Genomic DNA, 18193 nt, shown 5'->3' on the forward strand with positions numbered 1-18193 from the left:
AATCAGGGCAGGGAGAGGAGAGAGAAAACAGAGTAGTCCCGGCAACAGAGGCCGAGAGCCTGTGCTAGGGCTGGGGTGATGGAAAGAGAGAGGAAGAGCTGAATTTGCAAGCATTTTGAGAATCTGAATCGTCAGAATGCCTGAACTGATTGCCATAAGGGATGAGGTGGAGGAAGGGATCCAGAAAGTTTCTGGCTAGGATATTGGCTTTGGCCCTGGGTGGTGGATGGTGGAGCTGCTAATATAGGAAATGGAGGAAGAAGAAGAGTAGGTGGGAAGAAGGGGTATGGAATTGAGAATCTTGATTGTAGACATGTTTCCTTTGAAGTAGCTGTGGTGTTTCTCGAGCCTTCAGTTACATCTATGGATGGAGAACCCTGGGACCTCTGGGACAGGCAGAGCAAAGGAGCCCAAAGACAGCCAGCCAGAGGAGGAGAACCAGGAGACAGGAGTGTCACACAGCTGAAAGGAGAAATAGGCGTCTAAAAGGAGGGACGCTGGCGATGTTAAACCTGCTGACAAACGTACACTCAGTAGGTGCAAGGCTCTGTCACTTTCGAATCAGGCAAGGAAGAATCCTCAAGAGCCCACAGTCCAGTTGGAAGACAGATGTGTAATTAATAAGGCCGTGTTATAGGGGTGAATAATAAAAGTCTGCAACACTTAACACACGCCAGGCACTGTTCTATGTATTCCCATATATGAGCTCAGTAAACCCTCACGCCACACCTGTGAGGTAGGTACTATTCCTACCCTCCTTTTACAAATAAGAAAACAGATGCAGAGAGGTTTAAGGCACTCACCTAAGTGCCAGAATCAGGATTCGAACTCACAGTCTGTCAGAACTCAGCGACAACATGGGGGAGCAGCACTGGGTGGTGGTGAAGCTTGTCTGCCTGGTTTCTAATGCCAGTTGAAAGTCTAGTGCAGGGGCTCCTGACCTTTGTGGTGCTGTGGACCCCATGGCTGATTTGGGGCCTCCTCTCTCAGAATAAAAGGTGTTTTGTTTTTTTTTTTTTTTTTTTGAGAGAGAGAGAGAGAGAATGAGAATGAAAATGAGCAGGGGAGGGGCAGAAAGAGGGAGAAAGGGAATCTTTTTTTTTTAACGTTTATTCATTTTTTTTCAGAGACAGAGTGTGAGTGGGGCAGGGGCAGAGAGAGAGGGAGACACCAAATCCGAAGCAGGCTCCAGGCTCTGAGCTGTCAGCACAGAGCCCAACACGGCGCTTGAACTCACAAACCACGAGATCGTGACCTGAGCTGAAGTCCGATGCTTAACCGACTGAGCCACCCAGATGCCCCAAAATCTTAAGCAAGCTCCACACACCTAGCATGAAGCCTGATACAGGGCTCGATTCCATGACCCTGGGATCACTACTTGAGCTGAAATCAAGTCAGATGCTTAACCGACTGAGCCATCCAGGTGCCCCTCAGAATAAATCTTTTTAAGTATACAAAATAAAAAAGGATAACAAAAGCAAACAGTAACACTGAAATAATTGTCGAAGTACTTTTAAAAATTAAGGTTTTTACATTTGCAGGTAATGAGGAGGTGCCAATGATTTTTTGAAATCCCTACAGCAGCTGTAATAGGAGGAGAAACTGATTTACGTTAACAACAACATCTGTGAGTGCTGCTAAAGCTGTAGTTTGTTGCCTACGTTTCAGCACTGAAAGTAATGCTAGATGTCAGTTGGAGTTAATGCAACTGGAGACGTAATTTTTTTTTATCATCCAAGATCATGTGCTAGTGGACTTACAGGGATTAAATGAGAGATCAAGGTCATGCAAGTAAAACACTTACCCAGTGCCTAGTTCGTGGACAATGCACCATAAATGCCAGCTTCTAAGATGCATAATAAGATATGTAAAATGTGCAGTGTGCGGGTATCTATATAGGTCCTCATTCATTCAGCCCTGAAATACTAAGAACTAAAGAACACTTCCTGTCCTTAGGCAGACAGGCATGTCTCACACGTGCACTGCAGAAGGACAACCACAGAACAGTTCCAGTGGGCTGCCTGGAGAAGCTAGCGGCTGAGGTTGAGTTTGGAAATATGAATGCTTTCCAAGCCACCAAGCTGGAGAAGGGCGTTCCTGGCAGAAGTCATGGCATCTTCAGGACGCAGAGGCAGGAAAGTTAAACGGTAAACTTGTTGAGGGGGGAGGCCCCTAAGAATCTTGGTAATACCCAAGTTCAGAACACAAGGAAGGGAGGAACATACAGAGAAGAGGCCTGCAAAATGCACTAGGCTCTGGGGACAAGGAGAAGCCACCGAAAGTTTCCAAATAGGGAGGTGCTGTGATCCTATTTGGGCTTTGAAAATAGCTTTGGAAGCTACAGGGACAGGTTGTTGGTAGGGGGAGCTGGGGAGACCACACAGAGCCAGCTGTCATGGCTAAGGTGCGACATGAGGAAGGGCCAGCCCAAGGCAGGGAGAGAATGGATTTCAGGAACAATTAGGTGGGTAAAAAAAGCAGAGAACAGTGATCACTCTTCACATCGGTCAGCATGGTCCTACCCGCAAGCACACCTGATTGTGCCAGACTATTCGCTCAATGGTCTTGGGACAAACAAGAAGCCATCTGGAAATCAAATTGGATCCTTATCTCACACTGTATCCCAGGATAAATTCCAAATGGATGAAAGATTTAAAGGTTAAAAAAAATGGAACTATTAACACAGGCAAAGAAAATATGGGATATATATATATATATATAATATATATATATACATATATATATTATATATACATATTTTTAAGTTATTTTATTTATTTTGAGAGAGAGAGAGCATAAGTGGAGAAGGGGCAGAGAGAGGGGAGAGAGAGAATCTCAAGCAGGCTCCATGTGCGGCACAAAGCCCAACATGGGGCTCGATCTCAGGAACACGAGATCATGACCTGAGTCAAAATCAAGAGTTGGACGTTCAGCCCACTGAACCACTCAGGCACCCTGGATTTGTCTTTTTTTTAATGTTTATTTATTTTTGAGAGGGAGAGAGAGACAGAGAGGGAGAGCGAGCATGAGTGGGGGAAGGGCAGAGAGGGAGAGAGAGAATCCCAAACAGACTCCAAACCACCAGCACAAAGTGTGATGTGAGGCTTGAACCCATGAATCCCAACATCATGACCCAAGCTGAAGTCAGACACTTAACCGAGTGAGCCACCCAGGTGCCCCCGGGATATATTTTTTATAACCGCGGGGTGTGGAAGGACTTCCTAACCATAACTCAAAATTCAGAAGCTATATGATAAAAATAAATTAAATTGCATAGAGATGTAAACATCCTACCTAAATAAATCAGAAGATAAAAAAAAAAAATGACAAAACTGGGAAAAAGATCTACAGTGCAGATCACAAAGGGTTACCTCCTAATATTTATATAGAAATACACAGAAAAATATTTACATTATAGAGAAAGATATTTATATTATCTAGAAAAACTTATACGGAAAAATAATTATATAGAAGTGTGTAAACATATATTTATATTATGTAGAAATATAAACAAATATGTAAAATATATAAATTACATATAAAGAGCTCCTAAGATTCAATTTTGTTAAAAAGGCCAATAACATAAGGGAAAAATGAACACATGAGAGGAACACATAGGTCAGGGAAGAAGAAATTGAATGCCAATTTAAACATGTAAGGGGTGCCTGGGTCAGTTAAGCATCTGACTTTGGCTCAGGTCATGTTCTCACAGCTTATGGGTTCGAGCCCATGTTGGGCTCTGTGCTGGTGGCTCAGAGCCTGAAGCCTGCTTCGAATTCGGTGTCTCCCTCTCCCTCTGCCCCTCCCCTGCTCATGCTCTGTCTCTCTCTCAAAAAATAAATAATAAACGTTAAAAAAAATTTTAAGTGTATTAAAATAAGTAACCAGTGCACTGAATCCAGGATTTCATGGAGCAGAAAGATATTTTAGGAAAAAGAAAAATTAGTAGATTTAAGGACATATATCATAGACATAATAATACAGATGACACTGTGGATTAGGCAAGAATTGTCACACCCAAAGAACTGAGGTTTAGGAAATCTTGTTGGACTAATCTTTGAAGATGCTGGGACACCGGGGTGGCTCAGTCGTTTAAATGTCCGACTCGATTTCAGCTCAGGTCATGATCTCATGGTTTGTGAGATCGAGTCCCGCATCTGGCTTGCTGCTGATTCTCTCTCCCTCTCTCTCTGCCCCTCCCCCAGCCTCTCTCAAAAATAAACAAACACTAAAAAAAAATTATAAGGGGAAGACTTCGGCATCCTTCTTGGCCAAAAAGCCAGTAGTGAAAAAAGCGTTGAAATCCAGGAGACAAGTGACTGACTACTTGATGGAATGAAGTTCTGGATGAGGGGAAGGGATGCGAGATTACCACAAAACCACTTCCTCCAAGATGACAGGGAATGATGTCAGGACAGGGGTGGGTGAAGCAGCTTTTAGAGCAGAGGGAAATAACCGAGGGAATTTGCACCTGGAAATCTCTGTTTTCCCAGTCATTTGTTGGGGATACATCTATCAACAGTGGGAAGGACAGGAAGCTTGAGGAGAGGAGGCTGAAAAGAGTAGAGATTTGGGTCACGGAAAGGGATGCAGGGGCTAATGATCTCAGACAGAGGAGTTTCAGGGGGTGGGGGGCAAAGTCAGTCAGCTGAAGAGAAGAAGACACAGAAGTCACTGAGGTGGAGACACCCAAACTTTTAGAAGCTGGGTGGGGCGAGTGGTCTTCCCTGGAAGCCTCTCCCAATGCTGGCCAGAGTTGTAATGGAAATACTGAGCACCAGGGGCCAAAGGCATCTAGGAACATGGGGGAAGCAGATGAGGGGTTAGGTGGTGGTAGTGGTGAAAAGAAAAGGTGGAAAGAATGGTAAAGGGGAAAGCACTTCCACCTGAGAGATGAAATATTAGTCTGGGGGGAGACAGTGGGGGGCTCGACAGCACAGGGGGCAGAAAAGGAAGAGCAGCCTCCATTGGGGGGAGCTCCAGGCAAGACATGGGAGGACTTGGTGTTCTGTGAAGAGCTGGTTGGGCTGGGGGTTATAAAAAATATACAGCTGACCCTTGACCAGCACGGGTTTGAACCTTTGCAAGTTCACTCCTGTGCAGATTTTTTCTGATAAATACAGAGCAGTAGAGTAAATGTATTTTGTCTCCCTTAGGATTTTCTTAATAACATTTTCTTTTCTCCAGGTGATTTTATTGCAGGAATACAGTACATAATACATATAACATGCAAAATCTGTGTTCTTCCACTGTTTACATTATCAATAAGGCTTCTGGTCAACGAAAGGTTATTAGTAGTTATGTTTTGAGGGAGTAAAGTTATACACGGCTATTACACTGTGGGGTGGGGGGGCGCATCCCTAACCTGCGCACTGTTCAAGAGTCAAGTGTAGTTCCAGAGAGCCAAAGGCAAAGAGCTGGGAGGAAAGGAAACAAATAAAAAGGAAGGCTGGAGGAAGAAAAGAACAGTGTGGACAAGGGTGCCTGGGTAGCTCAGTTGGTTAAGTGTCTGACTTCGACTCAGATTGTTCATGGGTTTGAGCCCCACGTCGGGCCCTGTGCTGACAGCTCGGAGCCTGGTGCCTGCTTCAGATTCTGCATCTCCCTCTCTCTCTGCCCTTCCCCCACTGGCACCCTGTCTGTCTGTCTCTCTCTCTCTCAAAAATAAACATTAAAAACATTTTTAATAAAAAAAAAAAGAACAGTGTGGACACAGGATGTCACAGTCACTACGGCCATGCTGAAGGACTGTAGTAATGAAGGAGGGAGGGGATCCCACTAGGTACTACTGAACTCCGCCCCCACCCAGGCCACAGAAAGCAGCACAATTTTGCCTTTCAGGAAAACAGGGCTCCTGGCCATGGGAGAGCTGTCTTGCCTTGGGTATAAAGTTCAAAGTCAGTTACTTTTGGAAAATTATAGGACTTCTAGGAAAGAGAACCCCTAAACCCTCAGCTTTTTTGATTTACAGAGAATCATCTTCCCACTGCTCACTCCAGATCGATTTGTCCTCTGCAAGGCCCAGGTCTGAGACTCGGGACCAAAGGAAAACCAGACTTTTCTCTAAGTGCATATAATTTCCCCCAAATGAACAGCAGATGACAGCAAAGAGCCAGAAAGGAAGCCAAGGCTTCCTAAGAGCCCAGAAGTGGTGACAAATAAATCCTGTTCTGTTCCTATGGCGCCCTCTGTCGCACTTATCCCTGCTGGTTTATACTCCCAAGGCTCTCTTCCCGCACAGACTCCCTATAGCAGGGAATCTCTGATTCCCTAGTACAAATGCTGGGTTCGTAGTAAGTGTTCAACAAATACATGTTGGGGGTGGCTGGAGGGGAGACTCCCAACCTGCTGTGTGGTTAGGGGACAGGTGCCTGCCTTTTAGGACAATGAGGTACGCGGAGAAAAGGACTGGTTTGAGAGGGAATCGAGGCCAGGCTTTGAATCCTGGCTCTGCTACTGATGGCTGTGAGCAAGGTACCTAACATTTCTGACCCTTGGCTTTCTCCTTTGTAGAAGGGGCATTTTCACCAGGGTTAGTTGGATGAGAAAACACACAAAGCGTGCCTAGCAAAGTATCTCACACACAGGAAACACTCAATAAAAAGCTGATATTTACTGTGGCTATTATTACCGTTACTGTTTTTACAGCCTCTACTCTGGGCCAGGCACCAGAGGAAAGAGGAAAGAATCACTAACAGTGAGAAATAAATTGGAATTAAGCCTTGGCATCCCTGCTTCCTCGGCTCAGTTACCCCAAACAGTGTGGCGACAGATTCAACAGAAGGCTGCAGTGGAACCTAGCACTTCTAGAAGCTGCAGCTTCCCAGACTGTGAGGGGTTTTTTGTGGGGAGGGGGTAATGGGGATGGCTACTTGGTATTTTCCATCTCAGAACAGTCTGGCTCAGCTACCTAACAGATTTTTACGGGCACCTCGGAGCCAAGTAGGTTTAACTAATGGCCATGCACGTTGAGCCAAAACCTGCATCTCATCCCTCAGAAAGGAGAGGGGGGTTGCTTCTGGAATGCAGAGATAGCTGCCTGCCTGGTTCTATTCAGAATGAGTGTATCCCCCAGACTTGAATATTATTAGCAAGCTGCTTCCTGTGCCACAGGAGACATACCTGAAAAATGGACACGTCTCCTGGATATGGAGACTTGCCCTACAGCTTAGAGGGGGAAACAGTACATTTAGAGCAAATTCAAAGAAGGTGCTCTCTGAGTCTGTGAGACCCCCAAGGGGCTGCACGGGGTAAAAACAGCCTCAAAGAACATTGAGACCAGTCCTAAGAAAAAATGCTATCTGACAGAAACCAGGGCACAGGGGGGCAGATCTCTTGACTGACAGGAGACTCCACCGAGAGCAACGGTACCTGTCCTCCAATGTGTCCCCAGGTTGCCAAAAGTTCTTCAGATTTGCCAGGATTCCTGAGTTAGAGGAAGCACCACTTCCAAACCATCTTCCAGTGGCTTTAAGGGCCCACATGGCCTCGTGTCATTTTCAACGTGATAGAAATGAAAGCCTTGGTGGCCTGAGGTGAGATAGTGGTGTTGGTCCCCCAGAGAAGTCCCAGCAACCAAGACAGAGAGGCTAGTCCCCTCTCATCTACCACATAATAGAAGGGGGGGGATAACTTAAGGGTCACTGTGAGGTCACAAAGAGATCAGCTTTCCTTTCAAGGCCATCTCTACCAAGTTGGAGGTCTCTCCCTCATGACAAGATCAAGGTTGTCAATGGTTTGTTTTACACAGTGGTCACTGTTCTTTTACCTGCTTCTTCCCTCAGCCCTAGAACCTCACAGTCCCTGCACTTCTTGCCCCTCTCAATATCTTCTTTGGTTCTGAGAGGATGGATACAATAAGCAAGAGCACAAGGTCCTGCTCCTGACAGGGCTGAGTGCTTCCTTCTCTCCTCCTACCCTATACTGCACACTGACGCAACGGGGGAGGCACAGCACAAGTGAGTGACAGAATCGGGGCTGCGGGGGTTTCCATGCAAACCCAATGTCACCACAGACAACGAGCCCAAGGCCTAGGCCCCAGGACACACAGCAGCAGCGTGCTTACCCACAAGGCACAAACAAGCGTTCTGAAAAGCCCCCAGATTCTTTGCAGGCCTTATCCACACCCATCTGCTCACCCCCTGGTGTGTGGCATAAAGGATACTGCAGAAACCCAGCCTGGCAGTAGCTCAAGATCCTGGTGGGCATCCAATACATGAGGATTCCCCAGAACAGAAGGGAGCAGCTAGGTGGGGGTGTGGCTAAGTGTGGGAGCGGCTAGGTGTGGGAGTGGCTAGGCATGGGAGTGGCTAGGTGTGGGAGTGGCTAGGTGTGGGGTGGCTAGGTGTGGGAGTGGCTAGGTGTGAGGTGGCTAGGTGTGGGAGTGGCTAGGCGTGGGAGTGGCTAGGTGTGGGAGTGGCTAGGTGTGGGGTGGCTAGGTGTGGGAGTGGCTAGGCGTGGGAGTGGCTAGGTGTGAGGTGGCTAGGTGTGGGAGTGGCTAGGCGTGGGAGTGGCTAGGTGTGGGGTGGCTAGGTGTGGGAGTGGCTAGGCGTGGGAGTGGCTAGGTGTGAGGTGGCTAGGCGTGGGAATGGCTAGGCGTGGGAGTGGCTAGGTGTGGGGTGGCTAGGTGTGGGAGTGGCTAGGTGTGGGAGTGGCTAGGCGTGGGAGTGGCTAGGCGTGGGAGTGGCTAGGCCTGAGGTGGCTAGGCGTGGGAGTGGCTAGGCGTGGGAGTGGCTAGGTGTGGGGTGGCTAGGTGTGGGAGTGGCTAGGCGTGGGAGTGGCTAGGTGTGGGAGTGGCTAGGTGTGGGGTGGCTAGGTGTGGGAGTGGCTAGGCGTGGGAGTGGCTAGGTGTGAGGTGGCTAGGTGTGGGAGTGGCTAGGTGTGGGAGTGGCTAGGTGTGGGGTGGCTAGGTGTGGGAGTGGCTAGGCGTGGGAGTGGCTAGGCGTGAGGTGGCTAGGCGTGGGAGTGGCTAGGTGTGGGGTGGCTAGGTGTGGGAGTGGCTAGGTGTGGGAGTGGCTAGGCGTGGGAGTGGCTAGGCGTGGGAGTGGCTAGGCGTGGGAGTGGCTAGGCGTGGGAATGGCTAGGCATGGGAGTGGCTAGGCCTGAGGTGGCTAGGCGTGGGAGTGGCTAGGTGTGGGAGTGGCTAGGTGTGGGGTGGATAGGCGTGGGAGTGGCACTGGCGGTGTGCTGGGAGGGGGGGGGGTGGCTTACCTCCTTTCCAAAGCAGGTAGATGGGCACCACGTAGAGCATAACATGCTGAATGTAGTAAATCTCCAATTCAAAGGGGAGCTGTAAGGACAGGAGTGAGAGAGGTGTCACAGAGCAGGAAGCACTTATGTCAACAGCTTCTGAAGTGGACGGCCCTTGCTCTGTAGGACCTACATCTTAGCCAAGCCATGCATTGCAAGTGCTCACGTCCCTTCACAATCACAGTGAAAAAAAGAATAAAATGAATATACACTTATGACCTCGGCCCGGCATCTTCCAAAGCATGTTTGGCAGCGATGGTACTTGAAAAAACATTTCACTAAAAGAAAGCAGCCAGTTGATTAAGAAATTTTGCATATACTAGATCCCCAGGAGATTCACCACGGCTATTCGTGGTATACTGAGGATCTGGGTGGTCTCTGCCACTACAGAATCTGCTAACAATTGTTTATCCAGTGTTTCCCAAACTTAGCCAGTGCCTTTTCTTCCCCAAAGAACACTCAGTATTCTGCAGAATATGCTTGAGAAAACACAATGTAATGTCACTTCTTGCTCCAGATGAGGTGGTGGTAAATGATTTTTAATTTTTTTAATGTTTGTTTATTTTTGAGAGAGAGACACAGAGCGCGAGCCAGGGAGGGGCAGAGAGAGAGGGAGACACAGAATCCTAGGCAGGCTCCAGGCTCTGAGCTGTCAGCACAGAGCCCGACACGGGGCTCAAACTCAGGGACCGCGAGATCATGACCTGAGCCATAGTCAGATGCTTAACCGACTGAGCCACTCAGGCACCCCAGTTTTGTGTTGCTTTATTATTGAGAGACAGAGACAGAGCGTGAGCAGGGGAGGGGCAGAGAGAGTGGGAGACACTGAATCTGAAGCAGGCTCCAGGCTCTGAGCTGTCAGCACAGAGCCCAATGCAGGGCTCGAACTCACGAACCATGAGATCACAACCTGAACCGAAGTCGGATGCTTAACCCACTGAGCCACCCGGGCGCCCCAAGGTGGTGAATGATTTAAAAGCTTATTTCTCATCTGACATGGAGAACGTGCGACATAGGATTTATTAGTCCCATTTTCCAGATTTCCAAAAAAATAAAAAACAAAAAGGCAATTGCTAGGCCTGGTCAGGTCTAGATCCAAGAATAAAGAGTTTCCCCACTGGATATTTGGGGTCAGTCCAGAGTTAGCCCTACTTTTGGGTGAAGACCAAGCAGCTGGGCCAGTTCCGACATGGCGTGCCAAAAGGAGCGGCCCCACCCTCCCTCCACCCAACACGCCTGCTCACTCACTGCTGTTTCCCATCCCTCACAAAATGGAAGCCCTGGATTACCCAAGCAGAGCGCGGTTTCCACCTGGCATGGGGACCGCGCCACTGACTTTGGCAGAGGGCTAGGAATGCAAACAGCTGGGTGGCTAACACAATTCTGGGGGAAAAAAACTTCAGCAGCTGGCAAGAGGCCTGGCCTCTGGGGCTTACACAGCCTGCAATACACACACACACACACACACACACACACACACACACACACACCCCTAGACGGAAGCCGAGAGAGACAAGAAAACCCAGGGGAAGGGTCCACTGCCTCCTTATTCCCTACAAGGCAAGCACAGAACCAAGACTGCACGCTAATGACAGGAGGCAGTTATGGGCTCCCCAGGCGTGAGAGCCCAAGCATGCCTTGTGCCAGGGACTAAAACCAAAAGATGGCAGAGCCCCCCAGAATGGCAGCTGTGATGACTGTAGACCATGAACAGAGATGCTGGCTCCGGCCCTTGAAAATAAAAACCCACAGGGGCATCTGGGTGGCTCAGTGGGTTAAGCATCCAGCTTTGGCTCAGGTCATGATCTCACGGTTCCTGAGTTCAAGTCCCTAATCGGGCTTGCTGTTGTCAGCACAGAGCCTGCTTGGGATTTTCTCTCTCTCTGCCCCTTCCCCGTGCTCTCTCTCTGTCTCTCTCTCGTGCACTTTCTCTCTCTCTCTCAAAAATAAATTAAACATTAAAAGAGAGAGAGAGAGAGAGAGAGAGAGAGAGAGAGAGAGAGAGAGAGGTGCCTGGGTGGCTCTGTTGTTTAAGCTTCCAACTTGATTTCAGCTCAGGTCATGATCTCACAGTTTGTGAGTTCGAGCCCCACATTGGGCTTGGGATTCTCTCTCTCTCCTTCTCTCTCTGTCCCTCCCCCACTCACGCTTTCTCTCTCTCTCAAAATAAATAAATAAACTTTAAACAAAGAAAGAAAGAAAAACCCACACAGAAGGAAAACTGCCCACGGACCCAGATGATGCCCAAGTACTATTTTATGTTCACAGGCGGATGTGAAAATCCCAGAAAAAGAGATGAGGTTCCACGTGGCTCTGCAGACCATGCTGGAATAGCTAGAAAAAGGTTTGACAATGGGCATCACCAGCATGAGTTCTGGAGGTCTCGGGGGTCCATACTGGACCCTCAATAGTCATATGATCCAGGATCACCCTACCATCTTGAGTTGGGTATTGCTTCATGCTTTTTCAACCATTTCCATATCCATGACCCTCCTCATTCCTCTCAAAAACCCCATGAGGCCGGCAGGCCAAGTGTCATCTGACAGATGAGGAACCCGAGGCACAAAAGGGTTAACTGCCTTGACTGTGCTCACCCAGAAAACAGGCAAGGAGGAAAAGGTCCCAGGAAGGTCCAACAGTCTGGCTGTAATCTGAAGGTTCAGGTACCTACGGGATTTGACCTCCCTCCCCCTGAAACAGGCCTGGGAAACCAAGCTGCTGTCGTACAGCATGGAGCAGAGAACTGGGCTAAGGACCCACAACCCCTGGCCCCTGCCGTGTCCTTCCAGACTCTAGCTACTGCTTACCCCTCTGCACTCACAGACCTCCTGGAAAGCACACCCTTCACCTGCAATGTCCAGGGAGGCAGTTTAGCACCATGGCTAGGAGCAAAAATTTTGGAGACTGTCAAATCTGCGTTTCTAGATTTCATTATGTCCTTAAGAGCCCTTTGGTCTCAAGCAAGCCACCTAACCTCTCCACCCGTTTTGGCACCAGTAAAATGGAAATAATTACGCTGTTATAAGATTATTGTAGGGGAACCTGGGCAGCACAGTCAGTTAAGTGTCCAACTCTTGGTTTCGGCTCAGGTCATGATCTCACGGTTTGTGAGTTCGAGCCCCACATCAGGCTCTGTGCTGACAGCATGGAGCCTGCTTAGGACTCTGTCTCCTTTTCTTTGCCCCTCCCTTGCTTGCTCTCTGTATCTTTCTCAAATTAAAAAAAAAAAACCTGTAAAAAAAAAAAAAGCAGGCTGATAAAGCCCTCCAGGCCTCTGGACTCAGACTGCCTAAAGCATTAGGGGCACAGACTCCGTCCATGGCAAGCGTGTGACCTTCTTCCTAGCATATGGCTCTGCCGGCCACACCCCCATGCTCTGCCATGGAGACAAGCAATCCCACCGTGCCCTCCATCCTTGGTCACCTCAGTCACCATAAGAAGCCCCAAACTCCCAAGTCACCACCCAACACCTGAATTCTAAATTTTTTAATGTTTATTTATTTTTGAGAGAGAGAGAGAGAGAGAGACAGCACAAGCAGGGGAGGGGCAGAGAGCAAGGGAGGCACAGAATCCGAAGCAGGCTCCAGGCTCCGAGCTGTTGGAGCTGTCAGCACAGAGCCCGACATGGGGCTCACACTCACAAACCGTGAGATTATGACCTGAGCCAAAGTCGGATGCTTAACTGACTGAGCCACCCAGGCGCCCCCCAACACCTGAATTCTAATCCCTCCCTAATCTGACCTCATCTCTCACCCTCCCTCAATTCTAGAAACCCTTCCAGCCTACCTTCTGGAACCCAAGGACTATTCGAAATCGTCTTCATTCTCAAACTCTCCTCTGAGAAGTCCCTTCACCTTCTTGCTTTAATGAAAACCTGGTTCCCTGCCCCTCTGAGGTCACGGCCACCCCTACAGCCCTCTCAAGTGCTGGGTGGTTCTCCTCCCATGTTGCCCGGTACCACGGGGCCAGGAGGGGTCCTGTCTGCTCCTCACTGCTGTTTCTACACCGCTGGCTGTTCCACAGCCATTCTCTCTGCCTCCTTCCTAACCACTCCCCCAATGGAATCTCATGCCCTTGTACTCTACTACCCACTGCTCTTGCGGCCACCTATGGACCGTCTCTCTGTGCATTTCCCATTTGGCCTTGAAGACTCTGCCTCCCTCTCTTGTCATTTTTTCCAACGTTCCTGTGTTGGAAATGTGTCAAAATGCCTGTGTCCTCAACAGTGTTAGCACTGGTCTGTCGTGTACCCCACTCTCCAACGACCACAGCCTACCTAGCCAACAACTCACTCGCTTCATATCCGTCTTACAACTTCACTGGGACCTATGGTCCACTGATCCCACCACGTTTTGACTGCCCCTCACCGACCTCACATCCTCACTTCTACACTTGCCCTTCAGCCGCTTCCCCACATTCTCAACCCTCCGGACATTCTCTCCCCACTCTATCCTACCTGCTTTACAAATCCACGTTGCTGGTTAAATCAAACTCTCTGCCTTCCCGTCTCTACCCCCCAGGCAAGTGAGCATTGCCGGAGAAAAATATAAAACTATGCCGTGAACCCCCCTTAAATTCATGACGGCAAGTCTTAATGCTACCCAACCATCCATCCACATGCCCCAATCCATTTGCTCTCCTCTCTCTTGGACAACTATTGTACAACTTCTTGCGCCTTCCTCAAACCTTCCTCCGTCCTGCCCCTCAGCTGGTGAAATGCCTTTCTACTCCATTCGGGGGAAAAAAGAGCAATGGGAAAAGGACATCCGCGGGCACCTGCCTCGATGTCTCCCTCCTCCCTGCGCCCCATCCCCAGAGCTGCCTTTTCTTCCGCTGCTCTTCAGGATCCCCCGACCATGCTGCTGGCTAAGGCCAGTCCCCTCACGTGTGTGCTAGATCCCATCCCTTCTTGCCTGCTCCAGGACGTCACACCAGCAACTGTCCCTTTTTGTCACTGGATCATTCCTATCAGAAAACAAGTACATTTCAATATCTTCCATCGAAAGAGGAAAAAACTCCTGCCTTTGCTTTCCCCACCAGCCCCCACCCCATATCTCTGCTTTCCCTTTTACAGAAGTCCTCAAAAAGATTGTCTCTTCTCATTGCCATCATGTCCTCTCCTCTGAATTATCCTTCCATCCACTCCAAATTTTCACACCCACCACACCCCTCAAATTGCTTTTACTGAGGTTACCCATGACACCCATCCTAATTCTAATGGGCAACAAGGACGGAAGCACACCCGTGTGACATCTTTGTGTGAACTTTAAGGAGACACCCCTTCTTCATCCCCATGCCAGGGTGTCCCAAAGATTTTTGGCACAATCACCCCCTTGTGCAGTTAACAACCTGTGCAACTATACATGCCGGTTGGTCCTGGCCAATTTTCAGGCCTCATCTTACTTCACCCCTATTCTTTCCCTACCTCAATGACTCCCCTTCTCAACCTCCATTACCGGATCTTCCTTCTGTCCCTTATATAGAAGGGGCTCAGAACCAAGTCCTTGGCTCTCTTCCTATCTGCTCTCCCTCACTAGATAACCTTATTCAGGCTCCTGGCTGTAAAGGACTTCTGTCTACTGATGACTTCCAAATGAATATGGCCAGCCTAGAGCCAGGCTGCTCAGATTGAAATTCTAGCTCCATCATTTAGTTGCAAAGCACCTTTGGGCAAATCACTTAATCTTGTTGAGGTTCACGTGGCTCATTTATAAAATAGGAATGATAATAATGCCTATCTCATTAAGCTGTGGTGACATTAGGTGATGTAATGCATGTAGAGTTCTTGGCCCAGTGCTGGTATACAATATGTGCTTAATCAATGCTAGCTGTTATTACCCCGTATCCTTTTCAACATTAATCCAGCCAGTAAGTGGTAAAGGCCAGATTTCCATTCCGGCCAGCAAGACTTAAGGCAAGGCCTCTTTGGGTCAAAAGCTGGAGCTCTTTTTACCTAATCATTCTGCCTTAGCAAGAACCTCCAGCAAGAGTAGAGCCTGGGCCTGTCCCATGGCCCTAAGTCACATGTCAGTGTATTTATCAGGTGACTACCAGGATAACTTTAGCTTCCCAGCATGATTCATTCTTTTTTTTTTAATGTTTGTTTATTGATTTTTGAGAAAGATGGAGAGTTAGGGGCAGAGAGAGAGAGAGAGAGAGAGAGAGAGAATCCCAAACAGGTTCTGCACTGTCAGCATAGAACCCAACATGGGGCTTGAGCTCACAAACCATGAGATCATGACCTGAGCTGAAACCAAGAGTCAAACACTTAACTGCCTGAGCCACTCAGGTGCAACCCCCCCCCCCACCCCGACAAAGTGATTCATTCTTTTGGCCTGTCTCTAGGTGAGAGCTTCTCCCTGGAGACTTCTTTATCTCCCAAAGGGCTGTCAGCACCACTCTCCTCTTCTTACCCACGACAGTCCTATTCTTACTCTCATCCAATCAATAGAAAAAAAAAAACACAACACTTATTGAGACACTACTAGGTGGCAGGGAAATGTGCCTGGCTCTGGGTATACAGCAATGATGAAGACACAGTCTCTGCCCTACAAGAGCTCATGGTCAAGTTGAGGAGGCTAATGGATAAAAGGATAAGGTCAGGTGGCGCCTGGTTGGCTCCATCACTTAAGCATCCGACTCTTGGTTTCAGCTCAGGTCATGATCTCACGGTTCATGAGTTCGAGCCCTGCATCAGGTGAGCTTGAGCCCCACTTTTGGTGAGCACGAGCTCTGCTTCGGGTGATCTTGAGCCCTACTTTGCGTAAGCACGAGCCCTGCTTTGGGTGAACACAAGCCCCACTTTGGATGAGCCCCCGCTTCTCTCTCTCTCTCTCCCTTTCCCTCCTGCCCTTCCTGAGATTCTCTCTCTCTCTCTCTCTCTCTCTGCCCCTCGCTCACTTGCACTCTCTCTCTCTCTCTCAAAAAAACAAAACAAAAAAAAACTCAAAAAAACCCACAAAAAAAACAAAAAACACTAGCATGGAAAAATAAGAAGCTGAAACTCTAAGATGGATATGCTAATATTTTCCTAAGCACCCCAACAGAACATCTTACGCACCTCACTTTGCAGACCCTGGGCCCACGGTCCTCCCAACAAGAGTGCATGGGTGGAGAGAGACAAAATCATAACTCCAGGCTCATATCTACAGAGCGATAACAGTGAAGAACGGGAGCCCGGAACATATTTACGGAGGGAGGGAAGCAGCCAGTGGTGAGTGGAGAGGGAGAAGCAGAAGAAGCAAGATAGGCAGGAGACGCTGGGCAGTGAGAGGTCCTGCATGGAGTGGGACCCAGAACACGAGAGAGGGTATCGGCTCGGGCTCCAGGAGATGAGAAGGGAAGGACAAGGCGAAGGGAGGATAACTGTCTGAGGGAGGGGTGTGCTAGAAGTCCAGGGAGCTCACGACCTCGGAGCTCGCGCTGCGTGGCAAGAGAATTCGGCGTTACCAGAACACTCCCTGGCTGATGATGAGGTGCAGAGTAAGAATAGGGGGTTCTAAGGGGAGGACCCTGGTCTCAGCTCAGCCCCTGATGCCCACAAGAAATCAGAGAATCAGAAGAGAGAACTGCTTATGGTCTGAATGTCTGTACCCCTCCCCCCAATTCATGGCCCGATGGGATGGTATTAAGAGGTGGGGGGCTTTAGGAGGTGATGAGGTCTTGAGGGGGGAGCCCTTGTGAATGGGATCAGTGCCCTTATACGAGACCCCAGGGAGCTCCCCGTGGCCCCGTCACCCCTTGAGGACACAGCAAGGAGCCTGCGGTCCAGAAGAGGGCCCTCATCACACCACACCTGCACCCCAGTTTGGGGCTTCCAGCTCCCAGAACTGTGAGAAATGCATCTCCGCTATAGAAGCTACTGGGCCTGTGGTACTTTGTTATGGCAGCCTGAACAGACCAAAACAATAATCCATCTCCTTTAGCGGGGGAAGGGACACAATCCACTCTTACTGCTGCCTTTGGTACTGTTCCTGCCAACCGAGTTCGGCTTTGGAACACTTTGTCTTCATTAACTGACCACAGACTTTTACTGTGGCCTACGGGTGCCACAAACTCCTGGGAACTAAATAATACCACTTGCTAGAGGAGGCCACAGAAGGAATGCCCACAACTTAAAATAAACCACAGTACGTTCACGGAACAGAATACCATGCTGCCATTAAAAACAACAAGGTGCCACGAGAAAAGAGCCAGACAAATCCAGAATGTGCGAAAGTCTACAAAACGACTGGCCCGGAGTCACCAAAATTTCGCTGCCATGAAGAAAGAAAGCAGGGGCTGGGAGAGACTGTGCCTAGATTTTTTAAAATGAACAAAAATTAAAGAGAACAGTCAAAAACAATCTTGAAACCTGACTGAATCCTGATTACAAAACAAAAAGTTAAAGGGGTGCCTGGGTGGCTCAGTTGGCTGAGTGTCTGACTCTTGATTTCTCACGGTTCGGGATATCAAGCCCCACAGCGGGCTCTGCTGATAGCACGGAGCCTGCTTGCGATTCTCTCTCTCCCTCTCTCTCTGTCCCTCCGCTGCTCATGTGCACTCTCTCCCTCTCAAAATAAATAAATAAACATCAAAAAATTATTTCAGGGGAGCCTGGGTAGCTCAGTCGGTTAAGCGTCCGACTTCGGCCTAGGTCATGATCCCACGTTTCGTGGGTTCGAGCCCCACGTGAGGCTCTGTGCTGACAGCTTGGAGCCTGGAGCCTGCTTTGGATTCTGCGTCTTCCCTCTCTCTCTGCCGCTCCCCTGCTTGCACTCTGTCTCTCTGTCTCCCAAAAATTAGTAAATATTAAAAAAGATTATTTTAAAAAGTTAAACACGTTCTTGGAACAATCAGGGAAATTTCAATTTAAACTGATTACCAGATAAAGTAGACAGCATTGTAGAATTGTTGAGAATTCTCTTGGGTGTGGTCACAGCATTGTGGTTGTATATGACCCCTT

General features: G+C 48.8%; 1 protein-coding gene across 7 annotated transcripts in view; it reads right to left on the minus strand.

The window, feature by feature from the left end:
• Positions 1-18193, minus strand: part of TMEM164 (transmembrane protein 164) — a 170939-nt gene that overhangs the window by 29816 nt on the left and 122930 nt on the right. For all 7 annotated transcript variants that reach the window (XM_019426842.2, XM_053891261.1, XM_053891258.1 and 4 more), the window contains one exon: positions 9211-9289. In XM_019426842.2, coding sequence (XP_019282387.1) covers positions 9211-9289 — 79 coding nt within the window. The remainder of the gene's footprint in view (positions 1-9210; positions 9290-18193) is intronic.

Source organism: Panthera pardus, unplaced genomic scaffold (genome assembly GCF_024362965.1).
Source record: "Panthera pardus isolate Hobbes unplaced genomic scaffold, ASM2436296v1 HiC_scaffold_27, whole genome shotgun sequence".
In the NCBI taxonomy this organism is placed as follows: Eukaryota; Metazoa; Chordata; class Mammalia; order Carnivora; family Felidae; genus Panthera; species Panthera pardus.